Source organism: Dunckerocampus dactyliophorus, chromosome 3, assembly GCF_027744805.1.
Source record: "Dunckerocampus dactyliophorus isolate RoL2022-P2 chromosome 3, RoL_Ddac_1.1, whole genome shotgun sequence".
Lineage (NCBI taxonomy): Eukaryota > Metazoa > Chordata > Actinopteri > Syngnathiformes > Syngnathidae > Dunckerocampus > Dunckerocampus dactyliophorus.
This window is the reverse complement of record NC_072821.1, coordinates 22,788,955-22,804,387: the sequence shown is the minus strand read 5'-3', so window position 1 is coordinate 22,804,387 and position 15,433 is coordinate 22,788,955. Positions and strand designations below refer to the sequence as shown.

Genomic DNA, 15,433 nt, shown 5'->3' with positions numbered 1-15,433 from the left:
GTTTCAAATGTGCACACTATCCTCTCTGGATGTGTCCCAGTTGTAGCGCAGTTCCAGAGCTGGGATTAGAGTTTGGCAGAACTGCTGTGCCCACAGGCGTGCATCTGTGTGGAGCAAAGATTTTCTAAAAGAAACAGTGGCTAAGACTCCCTGACTTCTTGTTGCAGTGGCAGGACAGATGCATTTAATATGTTAAGGTAGTTAAACAAGTAGTTAGATTTGACAAATATCTGCTCTTTGAGTTGGTGCCACAATGAGAATCCACCAGTTCTTCATCTTTATCACCAGTGGTGTAAACTAGAAACCTAATATGTTGGTTACGTTGTCCTCCTCAGTAAGATCTATTGGACTGACTGGGGCAACACACCTCGCATTGAGTATGCCAACATGGATGGCTCTAATCGGCGGGTCATCGCAGACACACACTTGTTCTGGCCCAATGGCTTAACCATCGACTATGCAGGCCACCGCATGTATTGGGTAGACGCCAAGCACCATGTCATTGAAAGGGCCGACCTGGATGGGCGCAATCGCAAAGCTGTCATCAACCAAGGTAAATGTGTTTCACATATGGTCGCTACTGGAATGATGAAATAAACCTGGATGAGCACATGACGCCTGGAACTTAATCTATTCAGTGCATGTCTTTTCCTCCTCTTGCAGTAGATGTTGTAGTCTGTAGTAAAAGATCAAAATGTGTCTTTGTGCATGAGTGCTGGTACTTAAAATAAAGGGCTCTTTTATGCATATCTCAATTATACATGCGCACACACGCTCATCATTATACCATATAATCAGTGCAATATTTCTGTGAAAAACCATATGAATGCGCCTTTTACTGACATAAACACACTTTGCAGCATAAGGTTTATGTGCCTTACTTAGTTTGTTGCTTTGTGTGTACTCAAATTAGGGATCTGGAAATGAGATGTATGCAGGCCAAGTATTGATCTGTTTTGTTGTGCCTACTTCATCTTTCTTGATATTTCCGCCTACACTGTAGGATGGCAATGTGACAATTTTACGCTGTAACAATGCCGTGCTATGCTACAATGCAGTACACTGCCAGCAGCCTGTGTAGCTCAGCCGGGGAGAAAAACAATAAATATATTTAAAACTTATTGAAGCAATATAATCATTCATTGTGTTTGCCTCATTTTTCATAGTATATCACATTCGTCAACAAATGCGTCATGAAGAGAAAAAAAAAACATAGAAATCACACTGGACTACAAGTCGGTATTTATAATCCAGCAATCATCAGAGCAGGCTGCTTTTTGGGAGTGTCTTGGCGCCACACCTAATGACATTAAATTCGTTACAAAAGAAGAGGAAGTCAGAGTGAATGGGCAATGTTTCCACCAACAAAGAGACAAACTAAAGCTACAGATGAAGAAGTATATGGATACAATAAAAACCTACCTGTTTAATAAATGTAGAATATAGAATGTTCTAGAAGACACTTTAAATGCGTAACATGATGCCTGGAAGCATTCTGGTGTGTAGAAACGTATCGAACACCAGTATTTTAATACCAAAATTTGTATTTTGTATTCACAAATGAATTAAAATAGACTGAAAATCATACATGTGTATTTAGTTAGTCAGTGTCTGACACAGCAGCTACAATCTCCAAACTAGACATAATTTGTGTCCCAATTAAACATCAATCCACACAGGTAAAAAGTTACAAATTATCCAATAACTATAGTTGCACATACCTTAAAAAAAGTGAAACTTCTACTCCGAAAAATACGGGATATAGCACTTTTAAAAGACTCAAAGACACTTTACAACAAAAGTAAAGGTGCCGTGTGAATATAAAGTGGGTGTTATCTTATAGAAATATTACCTAAAAGTGTTTTTAGATCGAAATTGGATGTTGAGTTTGCAATTGAAAGTATTTGTTTAGTGTTCATTTTTTATCAGCCATAAAGCACGAGTGACAGTTTGTGTGTGTGCATGTGTGTGTGTATGTTGGGGGGTGGGGGGCTTGTGCGTTCGTGTGTGAGTACATTGTCCATGTGAGCACTCCTTAATGATGTGTGCTCTCAGGATAAAAGGCTGTAATTGGCCCTGTCCTTTCTCCAAAGCCTCTGTTTGCTCAGACAACACAGGACAACTGGAACGTGCGTGTGTCTGTGTGCACATTTCTGCTGCCTGGGCTGCTGAGCCAAGGAATGTTAACGAGTGTCTACTTCCCTACACCTATAGTTGTGTTGTGTGTGTGTGTGCGTGTGTGTGTGTTTGCAAGCTGGATGTGTGCCAAATTCCTAGAGCTGGACAGTGGACGGGCGTGGCAGTTGAATCCCCTACCAGCTTACACCTGTGCACCCTAGGGTGGGGGGTCGAACTAGATGAGGGGGGTGCATGAACTTGATCTTAGAGTACATGGAGTAGATGTGCCTGAAAATACTCTATACTACCAATGTCTCTTTTACAAGGAGTTGTCTTTTGCATGGGACAGTCGCTCCTCAGGGAGTAATAGAGCAAGAGAACAGTACCCCCTTGTGGAATGTTCTGCCTGACCTGTATGGCAAGAGTGTGACATTAGTTTGCATAAAGTTCATCTTTTTGAGTTACTATATCCATTGTGCTTTAACTGAGCACACTGTCACTTGACACTTCATTAGGTACTTCTAATAAGGCACATCCCCATTAGCTTTTATTACAAACTTGTATTTTTTTAAAGACGATAATGATCACTTTATCTGTCAGAGTGGAATATTGCAGTGTTGTTTCATGTACAGTATGTGTATTATTTATGCATTGTTATGTTTTGCTAAGCAGCTCTACACCATTGCAACCACAACTTACATCATGAACATATTCAACAAATTATTAAACATATACAACACAGCTCTTTCATTGGATCTCTTTAGATTGTGCGGCTGTGCCTAACTTGCCTTTGAGTATATCTTAGCTACATTTATACTTTTCGGGTTTCATGGACATGATAAAAGCATCAATGCTCTGTGGTTGTACAATAAAATAAAATAATTTATGTTGTCAACCATTAAGTGCCATGAACTGCTGCCAAGTACAAAGAGAAATGCAGTTAGAGAAAAAGCCCTAAGAGAGACCACCAGCAGTCTGACATATTGTTGCATGCACTATAACCCAAGCTGATTTATGTCCATCTGGAAGCAGTGCTGCATTACTTACATCAGCGATCAACAGAGAGGGTGACAGATTCAATTGTGGTGCGAAAGCAGCGAGAGGTGCCACATGTAGGTTAAAGGGGACATTACTGTGAAGGCTTGGTGTGGCGCTTGATGCCCCGTCAGCCTGCAGCTGCTCGCCCAGCTGTCCCGGAAAGAACGAGAGCAGAGGGGATGAAGCGCGTGTGTTGATGACATGGAAGAAGGTGACCATGTCAAAGCTATCTGCCTCTATGGCTGTAAGTGATTCGAGGTGTGTGTTATTTGTCTCCCTCATGTTAAGATAAGATCATAAAACACACACAGACAGCCAGTATCACCTCAAGCACACCTGGACCAAGGTGGAAGGATCAAAAGACAGTTTTTGTTCTTTTCATGTTTTCTAGTTGCTTCGATGGATGGGTGATTGAAATTTCTCTCACCTCCAATGTCAGTCTGAGAAAACACTCACTCACCATATTACAAACAAGCACCTGTTTGATACAAAAGATCTAAAAAAACAAGTAATGTTCCGTTAAATTACAGTACATTTGTGCATTCAGGGACAGTATGGGAAATCTTATATTGCATATGAAAAGGAATCAAATTTGCCATATAATGTAATATACGTCTCCATTGTTGATCCTGATTTTTTTGATCCTGCAATTTGGATTGCAGATTAAGCCTCGGTCACAACCAACCGGATGTACGATTTTTGACTTTCCACAAATCACTGCGTTATTTTTTTTTGTCCGTGGAGAACGAAGCTGTAGTGATCACGAAGGAGTAAGATCTTCACGCTTCAAGCGTGGGGGACGTACGAAATATCCGAAGGTGATTTGGTCGCACTAATTACGTATGTGGGATGCACGTGAGGTGCACAACACACATGGGAGTCCCCAAGTGCAACATTTGAAAACATTTGACATTTTGCCCCAACCTGACATCAGCAAAATGTAAAAAAGACACACGTTGGCCATACGGACGACGCACGAAGACATACAAAGTGCGTACGTTTTTGTCCTGCAACCTGAAAGAAAATTAAGCGCCCGTAGACAAACCTCTTGTGTTTTTTTGCACATGGACCGGCCATTGTAGGCTTTAGATATCTGCTTTTGGTAACTCTGGCAACAACAGGCCTTTGCGCAGTGACATCCTCATACAGCACAGTTCTGAATGGTTGTGAAGTCATGGGGGAACAAGTCACAGATTACATCCCTTATGAGTGTGCTTTAATAAGTAACTGCTGTTCTGTTAAATGTTCCAATTACGTTTTTTGTCTTTCCCTTAGGTCTTCCTCACCCATTTGCCATCACAGTGTTTGAGGACAGCCTCTACTGGACAGACTGGCACACTAAGAGCATCAACAGTGCCAATAAATTCACTGGCAAGAACCAAGAGATCATCCGTAACAAGCTGCACTTTCCCATGGACATCCACACCTTGCACCCCCAGAGGCAACCTGAAGGTCAGGTCTAGGTTGATTCAAGATTAGAAGTCTGTTTAGATCCAAGAGAAATACACAAGTCGGTTTATTATTGTCCCACTCACCTTATTAGTCATAGACAATGCACACGTTTATATACTGAGGAGCTTCCAATAAGAATTTAAGAACAAGTAAGCAAGTAAACTGTTTAACATTAGTTGTGTTAAAGAGAAAGTTGGGCTGCCTCTTAAGTGAGCAAAAATCAACATTCTCCTGTAGTGTTTCTTCTCTGTAAGTAGTGTGATATTTTTAACAGATTTTAATTTTCATCATGCATGTTTGTTAAACTAGCTAAGATCATTCAGAACTGTACTTAAGCAGTGACGGGCAACTTCCTGTTGACCCAGTGATGCAGATGTACAGTACATGTGAAATATACATTCACAGAATTTTCATATACTGTGTAGATACAGAAATACCACTGACATTTTGGAAAGCATGTTTGAAGTCATTTGTTTTCCTGCTGTCTGTGTTTGACTTCCCTGTAGGAGGCAAGAACCGCTGTGGCGCCAACAACGGAGGCTGCAGCCACCTGTGTCTCCCTAGCAACAAGACCTACACCTGTGCTTGTCCAACTGGCTTTAAGAAGGTGGACCACTACAACTGTGCCAACAGTGAGTTTATGTTTTCCTTATTTCCTCAAATTGTGTATTTGTGTGTGTACTGTATGTATACTGTATGTATGAAGTGATTAATGAATGAATGTTCAGGAGGTTTTTGCAGTTCATTTGAAGTTTAGTTCCACCATTAGTTTACAAAACTACAAACTACAAAACTTATTGACAATTTTTCTGAATGTGTTTTTTTTTTCCTCTAAGCTATCATCATCAAAATAATAAATACATTCTTGAATTTGTTCACTCTGTGTAGTCAATCTGTAGACTATAAGAGCCAGTTTTTAAAAATAAATTATTGAATTATGTATGTACGTATACTGAGATTCATGATTAGTTGTGTAAATTTGTAAAATTTCTGTATGTCAGTGTTTTGTGTTGTTTTCATTGTTGACCCATTGTTAAAAATAGAAGACTGACAAAAGACCTTTGGTCTTTAATTAGGTCTTGACAAGTTCCTGCTTTTTGCCCGAAGGACGGACATCCGACGAATCAGCTTCGACACAGAGGATATGTCAGATGATGTCATCCCTCTGGCTGATGTGCGCAACGCTGTGGCACTGGACTGGGATGCCAGAGACGGCTACATCTACTGGACTGATGTCACCACTGACTCCATCAACAGAGCCCTGTGGAATGGCAGCAAACAGGAGGTCAGTGACATCCAAAGAATGGCCCCATGTAATATTTTGAAGGTCTCATCCAGACTACATTGGCGTTACAAGACTGAAAGAAATTGTCTGGTGCAAGAGTGCCATCTACAGTTGTAGGTCCAGAAGTGCGCTTTTTTATTGTTACTGGGTTCTTAACGATTTACAAGTTCAGCCCAGTAAGCAGCTGGCAAACTATGCTACCTTATAAATTAAGGGGTGAAACAGTCTGTAAAGAATTTCACATTCATTTTAGAACCAACAGAAACACAAAGGGTTTGAAATAATTCAGCTGTTACTCTCGGTGAGACGATGGAATCATCTATCCATCCATCCATTTTCTGTGCCGCTTACCCTACCATCACTATAACTTAATAGATGTGGCAGAAAAAAAGACCTGATTCTATTCACAAGCTGAGTGCAAAGCCTTCCTTTGTTACTGTGACAGCTTAGAAGTTGTATTTACTTTGCTTCTGCTTTTTCAGTTGGTGGTGGACACCAGTCTGGAAAGTCCAGCAGGTTTAGCTATTGACTGGGTGACCAACAAACTCTACTGGACTGATGCTGGTAACCGGCCTAATTTTGTGATATTAATGCTCATAGGATACATATTCTTCTTTCTCTGTAAAGTAAAACATGTGACATTATTTACTCTGTGAGATTAATCATGTCATGTGTTTGGTGGCCCAGGTACAGATCGCATTGAGGTCTCTAATGCAGATGGGAGTATGCGGACTGTGCTTATATGGGAGAATCTTGACAGGCCCAGAGACATTGTTGTCGACCCAGTTGGAGGGTGAGATTATTGAAAGGATATGTTTAATAACTTTTCAGGATATTTCTCACATATCCTTCCTTTCTCTATAGCTTCATGTATTGGACTGACTGGGGTGCCAACCCCAAGATTGAACGTGCTGGGATGGACTCTTCCAATCGGATAGTCATCATATCTTCCAACTTGACATGGCCCAATGGACTTGCCATTGACTATGACACTAAACGCTTGTACTGGGCAGATGCTGGCATGAAGACGATTGAATACGGGAACTTTGATGGTTCTAACCGACAGGTAAGGGGGGCTTTTATAGAAGATTTTTCAAGCAGTGGTTACACAGAAATGTCTAGTAGTTGTGAAATGTCACGACTCCTATATACTGTACTATGCTGTCCAGGTTTTGATTGGCAGCCAGCTGCCTCACCCCTTTGGCCTCACTGTGCATGAAGACATGCTGTACTGGACAGACTGGCAGTCTAAGAGCATCCAGAGCGCAAACAAGCTCACCGGCTTGGGACGGCATACGCTTGCCGAAAACCTGGAGAACCTCATGGATATTCACATGTTCCAGAGGCACCGCCAGACAGGTGTGTGTATGGGTGATTCTCCTGAAAGGGGTACCAGCGAGGGTGCCGTCACTTTGAGGGGCATGACGTACAGACTACATGCAGTGATTTGAAGCTATAACTATATAAAATTGTACTGCAAAAACATTGAATAAACATCTTCTTGTCTGTTGTGTGTAAAACACAAACTGATGTCAATTTCAGGCCATGCATAAGTTTGTCACATAGATGATGAAAGAAATAATACAGGGTCAGGCAAAATGATCTGACACGTTTGTAGGTTAAATAAAAGGCAAATAAAGTAAAGAAACAAGAAAGTGTTTTTATTTTTGAAAAGCACATATAATGCCATTCTGTTTCATTATCTTTTAAAAATTAAATCAGTCAAATGGGGTCCATTATTGTCCACACACTCAATGCAGATCCAGTAGCTCTGAAGTTGGTAACCCATAACAAGATCATGTGTCCAGCTGGTACGGGATCATGTCTACCAAGGTTGAAGTGCAAAAGGAACGCTCGTTGTGTTGCAGTTACAGATTCGTTTGTTTTGATAAACGTTTCCACAATGAAAGCGCGATGCTCACCAGTCCAATTCATGGCAGCAACTGAAAAAGAAACGAAAAACAATGGTATTACAAAACAAAATGGCATTATATGAAAAAAATGGCATTATATGTACTTTTCGAAAATAAAAACACTTTCTTGTTTCTTTACTTTATTTGCCTTTTATTTAACCTACAAATGTGTCAGATCATTTTGCCTGACCCTGTACAAAACGGTGGAACCTACGTTTCAGCTGCTGTGATTTCCGAATTATATATAACACCAAACGGATTTAGCTGTATGCAAATACTTTGACTAAACTCCGACAAAACGTTATGCCTTCTTAACGTAAACAGTGTAGTCCGCACACAACGTAAGAGGATATGCAAATGATCTGACAACTACAATTGACAACCATTGTGAATTTCACAGTATTTGCGAGTTATTTATCTTTTTTTTCTATCACAATTCAGACAATAACAAAAGTGACACTGGTTCAAAATCAGGAATATGGCATAGTGTCCATGATACTTGTCCAATTTTCTACTGATCTATTTTTTCAAATCAATATGACGTATTTTTAAAAACACAAGCTATTGTTTTACATCATGAACACAGTGTTGAGTCTCGCACAGAGTTTGAAGCATGGTCCATCCACTGACTTTGTGTTACAGAACGTCAAATACTGCATACGTTGTCTTTATGTCACGTCCTGTTCGGCCCAATAATACTAAAAATGGTAAGCTGTGAAAAAAAACTTCACTGAAAGAGTCCCACCATCATAAATTGTAATAATTAGAATGGACAATAGTGCACAATATCATTTCCCATGACTGTTTATGTGTATGCAGAAAAACTAAAGAAACAATGAGGCACTTGTTAATCACACTGAAAATTTGAGGTGCATGTAAAAAACACACATAAAACTTTATTTACTCATACAAAGTGCAAATCAAGGATTTATAAAAATAAATCTTAATGATAAGTAAATAAACTGGCACATTTTTATATAAATGTTACAATTGAGATTTAAACAGTGCACTGTTGCCATAAAATATACCAAAATGTGATATTTTCTTGCAAGTTTTTCTTCATATATTGAAACAGAACAAGTGATAACTTTATTTTATAGTGTGTACTTTTTATTGATGTGTTTAAAATAGTATGTGTATTAAAAAATATTTGAAAAAGCATACTAAAGCTGCATTTAGCAATGTATTTGTGTCATGGACGCTCAACAAAGGAAAACTAAATCCTTGAGTTCAGTTGAGTGTGTGAGGCTGAGAGCTATGGTAAATTACAGGAAAACGGTGCCTTGATCAGTAGCTGGGGAAGCACAACCTCAAGGTTCATATTTATCTTATATGTCAGGTTTTTCTGTATTCCCTGAAGGCTGGCTGTCTTTATCAACAAATTGTTTCTGTTTGCCCTAAAACCAACCACTACCGCTACTATGGATTTGTCTACGATGACCTAGAAATGAGTCTGTTTTTATATTCCTCTACCTGTAGTACACAACTCGTGTGCAGTGAATAACGGAGGCTGTAGCCACCTGTGTCTTCTGGCTCCTGCTCCCAAAGCTTACAGCTGTTCTTGTCCCACCGGGATCAACCTTCAGTCAGATGGAAAGACCTGCACACCTGGTATGAAACATATTTTTGCATTTCAGAGACACACATCCAAACAACCGATATTTCTAACAAGAGTTGTTACAATACTGTAAATAAATCACGTTTTTCCATGTGCAGGGATGAGCAGCTTCCTTATCTTTGCACGGAGGACAGACATTAGAATGGTTTCTCTGGATATCCCGTACTTTGCCGATGTGGTTCTTGCTGTCAACAGTTCCATGAAAAACACTATTGCTATTGGCGTTGACCCAAAAGATGGTTTGTGTGTCCTTTCAAGAAGAAATTTTGAGCTAAGCTCCCGTTCAAAAATGTGTGGGTTAAATCTTAACATTGTCATTGTTGCAACTTCTGCAGGAAAGGTGTATTGGTCTGACAGTACACTGAAAAAAATCAGCAGAGCCAACATCAATGGAACAGCTGATGAAGACATAATATCTACAGGTAAGGAAGAGAGCTGCTTGTAACTTAAACTCTTCCTTAGTGACAGTGACAGTGACAAGAGCCTTCTTTTTCTCCCTCTGAAGGATTGATGACGACAGATGGCTTGGCAGTCGATGCTGTAGGCCGAAAGATTTACTGGACAGACACAGGAACTAACCGGATAGAAGTTGCCAATCTGGATGGCTCCATGAGGAAGGTTCTCGTGTGGCAAAACCTGGACAGCCCTCGAGCCATTGCCCTCTACAATGAGATGGGGTGAGAAAACAAGTTACACAAAAAGATTAAGATCAACTTCATGGTCATTACAAGCAGCAAGTACCAAAATCTGATATTGTCCATCACTTAATTACCAATATTGATATCAACTGATATTGGCAGAAGGTCTTCCTTCAAACTAATATCATGTAATGAACACATTATGCTTCGTTTACTGTGATGTCACTGGATGCATTTCACAAATAAACACTGCACAAACTAAGATAAATAGTACAAATACTGCAATATGCAACACGTGTCATTTATTTTTAACATTTTGGCTCCTCAAAAGTCATGACCAATAGTCAACTAAAATAACATGTTCTCCTACGACTGCTACTAACAAGTAAGACAGGTTAGTCTTAATAAATTCACAAATGGTCCATTTTACCATTTACCATTTTACCAATTTACCATTTAAATTCACAAATAACAATCCAATTAAATAACGCTAGCGACGATAAAGTTTGGAAAGCTTCACATTTCTATGTGTCTCAAACAACCTCATAAGAACAAGTGAAGTGCAAAGCAAGAAACTCTGGACTAATACATTCAGTGAAGTTATAAACTGAGCTCATTCGGCACTTCTCCATTGGCTTTATTATTTTGCTGCCATTACGCTAGCTGTGTGCGACTCAACGTGATTCTTCCTGAGGTGTGCTATTAGATTAGAAGCATTAAAGAAAGACGCCTTACCACGCCCTTGCAGCACTTTTCAGTCTTTGTAAATTTAAAATCTGAAGTCAATCAAGACAGACAGACATACTGAGCTTGTCATCACTCTCGTGCCAATATCAGTATTGGCAGAAAAAACTATACCGATATGAATATCTTATTTTTATGTCAATGTCGACCGATCAGACATCCCTAATTATAAGGCTTATTAAATCATTAAATTGTCTGTTTCTCTGTGTTTCTTTCTCTAAATAACCCCGCTGTGGGTATCTTACAGTTACATGTACTGGACTGACTGGGGAGAACATGCTAAGCTGGAACGCTCTGCGATGGATGGGTCAGACCGAGTGGTCCTTATCAATAACAACCTGGGCTGGCCCAATGGTCTTGCAATAGACATGGCTGGCTCACAATTGCTGTGGGCTGATGCTCATACTGAGGTCAGTAGTAGCTCTGGGCAAGGTGTTTTTTTTTTTTTTCAATAGACAAATCCGATAAAAGATTGTTTAAATACTTGATGAGGCAGAAAGAAAGTCTAAAATAATTTCAAGATGTAATGTTTATACAGTACATCAATAGGCTAAACTGAAAGCATCATGTCCAACCTGTGATCCTTCCTAGCGTATCGAGGCGGCTGACCTTAATGGCCAAAACCGCCGGACCCTTGTGACTCCAGTCCAGCACCCATACGGTTTAACCCTTTTAGGGTCCCACATCTATTGGACTGACTGGCAGAGCCGCAGCATCCAACGGGCAGACAAGAATACCGGTGCCAATACCATTACTGTACGTGCCAACCTACCTGGCTTAATGGACATTCAGGCTGTGGATAGGGAGAGACCTCTGGGTGAGTCTGAGTTATGCGGCAATTTTTATGTTCCCAAGTTGTCTTCATTGACCTTTGCTCTTCTCAGTGCAGCAGTTGTGGTCATTAGGCCGTTTTCACTAGTGTAATCATTGCAGTGAAAACACATTTTTGGTAACTAATCCATGTTTTAAAATTATTGGGACACCTGACCATTATACTTACAAACAATTATAACAGAGGAAAGCATTTTAAGTTATTTCTCTGCGCGAACAGCCTTCACTCTTTGGCAAAGACTTTCTACAAGATTTAACTAAAGACTTAATTACTGTATGTAAATATGTTCCTATACCTGTATTTAATATGCAGCTTAAGCACTAGCTGCTTCATTCTGACAATCAAGATCTAGTCTAGTAGTCTATAAAAAATTTGGAGTGTATCACTGAAATTTTTGGTCACTTTTTTTTCTTGATATAACATGATCCTCAGGATTTAATAAGTGTGGCAGAAAGAACAGTGGCTGCACTCACCTGTGCCTGCCTCGTCCCAACGGTACGTCCTGTGCTTGTCCCACTGGCATCCTGCTCAAGGGCGATGGAAGATCATGTGACAACTCCCCAGAGACCTACCTTGTTTTCTCCAACCGAGTCAGTGTCCGGAGAATCTCCTTGGACACAAACGATCACACAGATGTGCACGTACCCGTGCCTGAGCTTCACAACGTCATTTCGCTAGATTACGACAGCGTTGATGGAAAACTGTACTACACTGATGTCACCTTGGATGTGATAAGGTAGTTGCCTCACTGCGAATATGAATTACATATGTTGTATAGATTATTTACTCTTTTACTTGTTGTTTCTAGGCGGGCCAGCCTGGACGGCACTGGCATGGAGACTGTAATCAGCCAGGGCCTAAAGACCACAGATGGGCTGGCTGTGGACTGGGTGGCCAGGAACATGTACTGGACTGACACCGGCAGAAACACCATCGAGGTGGCACGTCTTGATGGAACAAGCCGCAAAGTCTTGGTCAACAATAGCTTAGATGAACCCAGAGCCATTGCGGTGTTCCCGAGCAAAGGGTAAGCAAGGATTGAAGTGAATTATAAGTTAAACAATTCTATATGTTAAACACGTCTTCTGTATTCTCAGTTACACCAAGATAAATGATGAACATGCCATGGCCCAATTTACTTTTGTAGCTCAACAATTATGCCTTTTTCTCTGTAGATTCCTGTTCTGGACCGATTGGGGTCATATTGCAAAAATTGAGCGGTCTCACCTGGATGGTACAGACCGGAAAGTTCTGATCAACACTGACCTGGGCTGGCCTAATGGACTCACATTAGACTATGACACAAGGAGGTCAGAAACTAGATTGTCTTCATAAAATTACATTTTTGCCTCTTTATGTCCACAATAAAATGGCAGTTTATAAGCATCAACATGAAGAAAAAAATTACTTACTATATGTATGTGCTTGATGAATAGTTTTTATGTTTATATTCCCATGCAAGTTCAAATTAAAGTCATTAGAAAATAGTCATTTTTCCTAATTATGGCAGATTATTTCATGATCCCAAAAGAAGAATCCAAGATGGCCACATCAGTTAAGGACAACGATAATCACTTGCAGAGATTATTTGTCTATGCCTGAACTATAACTTTTCTGCCTTTGTTCTTTAAACCGTGCAGTTTTGTTGTATTATACTTTGTACATCACACGGCCCTCTGAGTATACTACTTTCACTTAAGTGTTTATAATATTTAAGGTTTTGACATTTTCTGCAGGATCTTTTGGGTTGATGCCCACTTGGACAGGATAGAGAGCTCCGACCTGAGTGGGAAGCTGCGTCAGATCCTTGTTAGCCCAGTGTCCCACCCCTTCGCCCTAACACAGGTAGCCCTGGCTTTTTCAACCTCAGTTGTCAATCACTGGGCTGACCCTTCCTCCTGGCTGCCTCCGCCACTCACCTGCTCTCTCACGTATCAGTTCACCGTGTAACTCTGGTCACTGGTCATCTGCTCGTCCTCCAGCTCATACTTGGCTCATTTGACTTAACCATTTCTTCTACTTCTCTTCCACTCTGACCTTCATTTTCTTCCTCCTTCTTCCGGCCCCTCCCTTATTCCTCCCATCCCCCTCTCCTTGTCTGTGTTTTTCCTCTCCTCTCTTCTTCTCCCTTCGTTTCCCCAGTTGAAGCCGGTGTCCTCCCCTCTAACTCCTTTCTCCCGACTCTCGCAGCAAGACCGTTGGATCTACTGGACTGATTGGCAGACTAAGTCTATCCAGCGGGTGGACAAACACAATGGCCGTAACAAGGAAACTGTGCTGGCCAATGTTGAGGGCCTCATGGACATTATTGTGGTATCACCTAACAGGCAGACAGGTAAGGGTTGCGTTGAGCTGGCAGAGTTTGTTCTGTCAAGTACTGAAACAGCAGTGGTGGACAGTATGTTCTACTAGATGTACCCCAACTGATCCAGAGATACAGTATGATCTTAAGGGAAACATTGGCCAGAATTTGAAATTGGTTCGTGTTTGAAAGCTCCTTTTTTTTTTCTTCAGGGACCAATCTCTGTGGGGTGAACAATGGAGGCTGCACTCACCTCTGCTTTGCCAAGACCAACAGTTTTGTCTGTGCGTGTCCTGACGAACCAGACGGACGACCATGCTCCACCAGTGAGTGACACAATCATTTCAGAAAACAAGCTTGACAAATAATGGACCAACGTCCCCTGAGTTGCTCATATTTAAGAACTATTTAAATGCTTTTCTGGTTACCTTAACTATTTTTTTATTATGTTTATATTATTTACTTCTACCCTAACTGCAGCCGCTAGAAATTATTCCATTCCTTTGGAGTACTTCACTGCAGAGTTTGCGTAGGCGCAGTAATGCTCATATTCTGAAAAATAGTTCAGTTCAAATGTAAAGCTGTGTAGGTAGCAAACAACTTCACCAAGAATGAGGGCATAGCTCACCCAAGCTCTGCTCTACACGTCTTCCTTCATCAGTTGCAGGCTACGTCCCTACTTCTCCTACCAGAGAGACTAGCAGCACGCCTGTCCCGAATAAAATCCCCAAAGCTCCAACAGAACCCTCCCAAAGAGGACCCACAGTGGTCAAGTAGGTCCAGTCTGTTTGACTCCCAAGTATTTTAAAACTGTATTCAATTCTTTAGAGGTTGCCAGATAATGTGAAATTAACTGTCAACTATTAATAAGCAGAATGTCTCGAATGTTCTGTGTTCATGAAACTGCATTCATCTTGTTTATTCATAGTTGCACTGACAAGAACCTGAATGTGGAAGAGTGCTTACAGAGTAATGTGGTGACAGCTCCCCATGGTTGGTATTCAGCATATATTTAGTCCAATCATGTGATACACAACTAGAGTACTTAACATGTGCTTTATGTTACAGGAGAAGGACTTCATATCAGCTATGTGATAGGTGGAGTTTTGACCATTCTGGCTATTCTGATTCTCATTGCTGCTTTAATTATTTATAGGTGAGTTCCCAGTTGTACAGCACTGTTATATAATAAAAGCCTTGCTACATTGACGAGTAAGTAACATACTGAATATTTGTGTCATATTTTGTACACCAGTAAGATCTATATGTTTTCTTCTAAATCAACAGACATAAAAAGTTGAAGTTTGCTGACCCAGGAGTTAGCAACCTGACCTACAGTAACCCTTCATACCGTACATCCACGCAAGAGGTCAAGATCGAGGCCTCTCAAAAGCCTCCAATTTACAACCAACTGCGGTATAAGAAAGAGGTAACCTCTTTTAGATGATGGAGTTTAGCTTGGGTCCATGATATTCATGATCAGTGTGTAGGTG

General features: G+C 40.6%; 1 protein-coding gene across 4 annotated transcripts in view; it reads left to right on the top strand.

The window, feature by feature from the left end:
- Positions 1 to 15,433, top strand: part of lrp4 (low density lipoprotein receptor-related protein 4) — a 122,343-nt gene that overhangs the window by 100,774 nt on the left and 6,136 nt on the right. For 2 of the 4 annotated variants that reach the window (XM_054770589.1, XM_054770591.1), the window contains exons 14-37: positions 336 to 553; positions 4,432 to 4,608; positions 5,115 to 5,240; positions 5,685 to 5,893; positions 6,376 to 6,457; positions 6,581 to 6,686; positions 6,758 to 6,959; positions 7,063 to 7,252; positions 9,286 to 9,417; positions 9,523 to 9,663; positions 9,760 to 9,846; positions 9,930 to 10,101; positions 11,054 to 11,216; positions 11,398 to 11,623; positions 12,071 to 12,374; positions 12,447 to 12,665; positions 12,814 to 12,948; positions 13,375 to 13,483; positions 13,781 to 13,973; positions 14,153 to 14,266; positions 14,602 to 14,713; positions 14,869 to 14,933; positions 15,009 to 15,096; positions 15,228 to 15,369. In XM_054770589.1, the coding sequence (XP_054626564.1) occupies positions 336 to 553; positions 4,432 to 4,608; positions 5,115 to 5,240; positions 5,685 to 5,893; positions 6,376 to 6,457; positions 6,581 to 6,686; positions 6,758 to 6,959; positions 7,063 to 7,252; positions 9,286 to 9,417; positions 9,523 to 9,663; positions 9,760 to 9,846; positions 9,930 to 10,101; positions 11,054 to 11,216; positions 11,398 to 11,623; positions 12,071 to 12,374; positions 12,447 to 12,665; positions 12,814 to 12,948; positions 13,375 to 13,483; positions 13,781 to 13,973; positions 14,153 to 14,266; positions 14,602 to 14,713; positions 14,869 to 14,933; positions 15,009 to 15,096; positions 15,228 to 15,369 (3,712 nt within the window). Of the gene's footprint in view, positions 1 to 335; positions 554 to 4,431; positions 4,609 to 5,114; positions 5,241 to 5,684; positions 5,894 to 6,375; positions 6,458 to 6,580; positions 6,687 to 6,757; positions 6,960 to 7,062; positions 7,253 to 9,285; positions 9,418 to 9,522; positions 9,664 to 9,759; positions 9,847 to 9,929; positions 10,102 to 11,053; positions 11,217 to 11,397; positions 11,624 to 12,070; positions 12,375 to 12,446; positions 12,666 to 12,813; positions 12,949 to 13,374; positions 13,484 to 13,780; positions 14,267 to 14,601; positions 14,714 to 14,868; positions 14,934 to 15,008; positions 15,097 to 15,227; positions 15,370 to 15,433 lie in introns of those variants that run through there. The other 2 variants (XM_054770590.1, XM_054770592.1) reach the window with 2 other exon arrangements.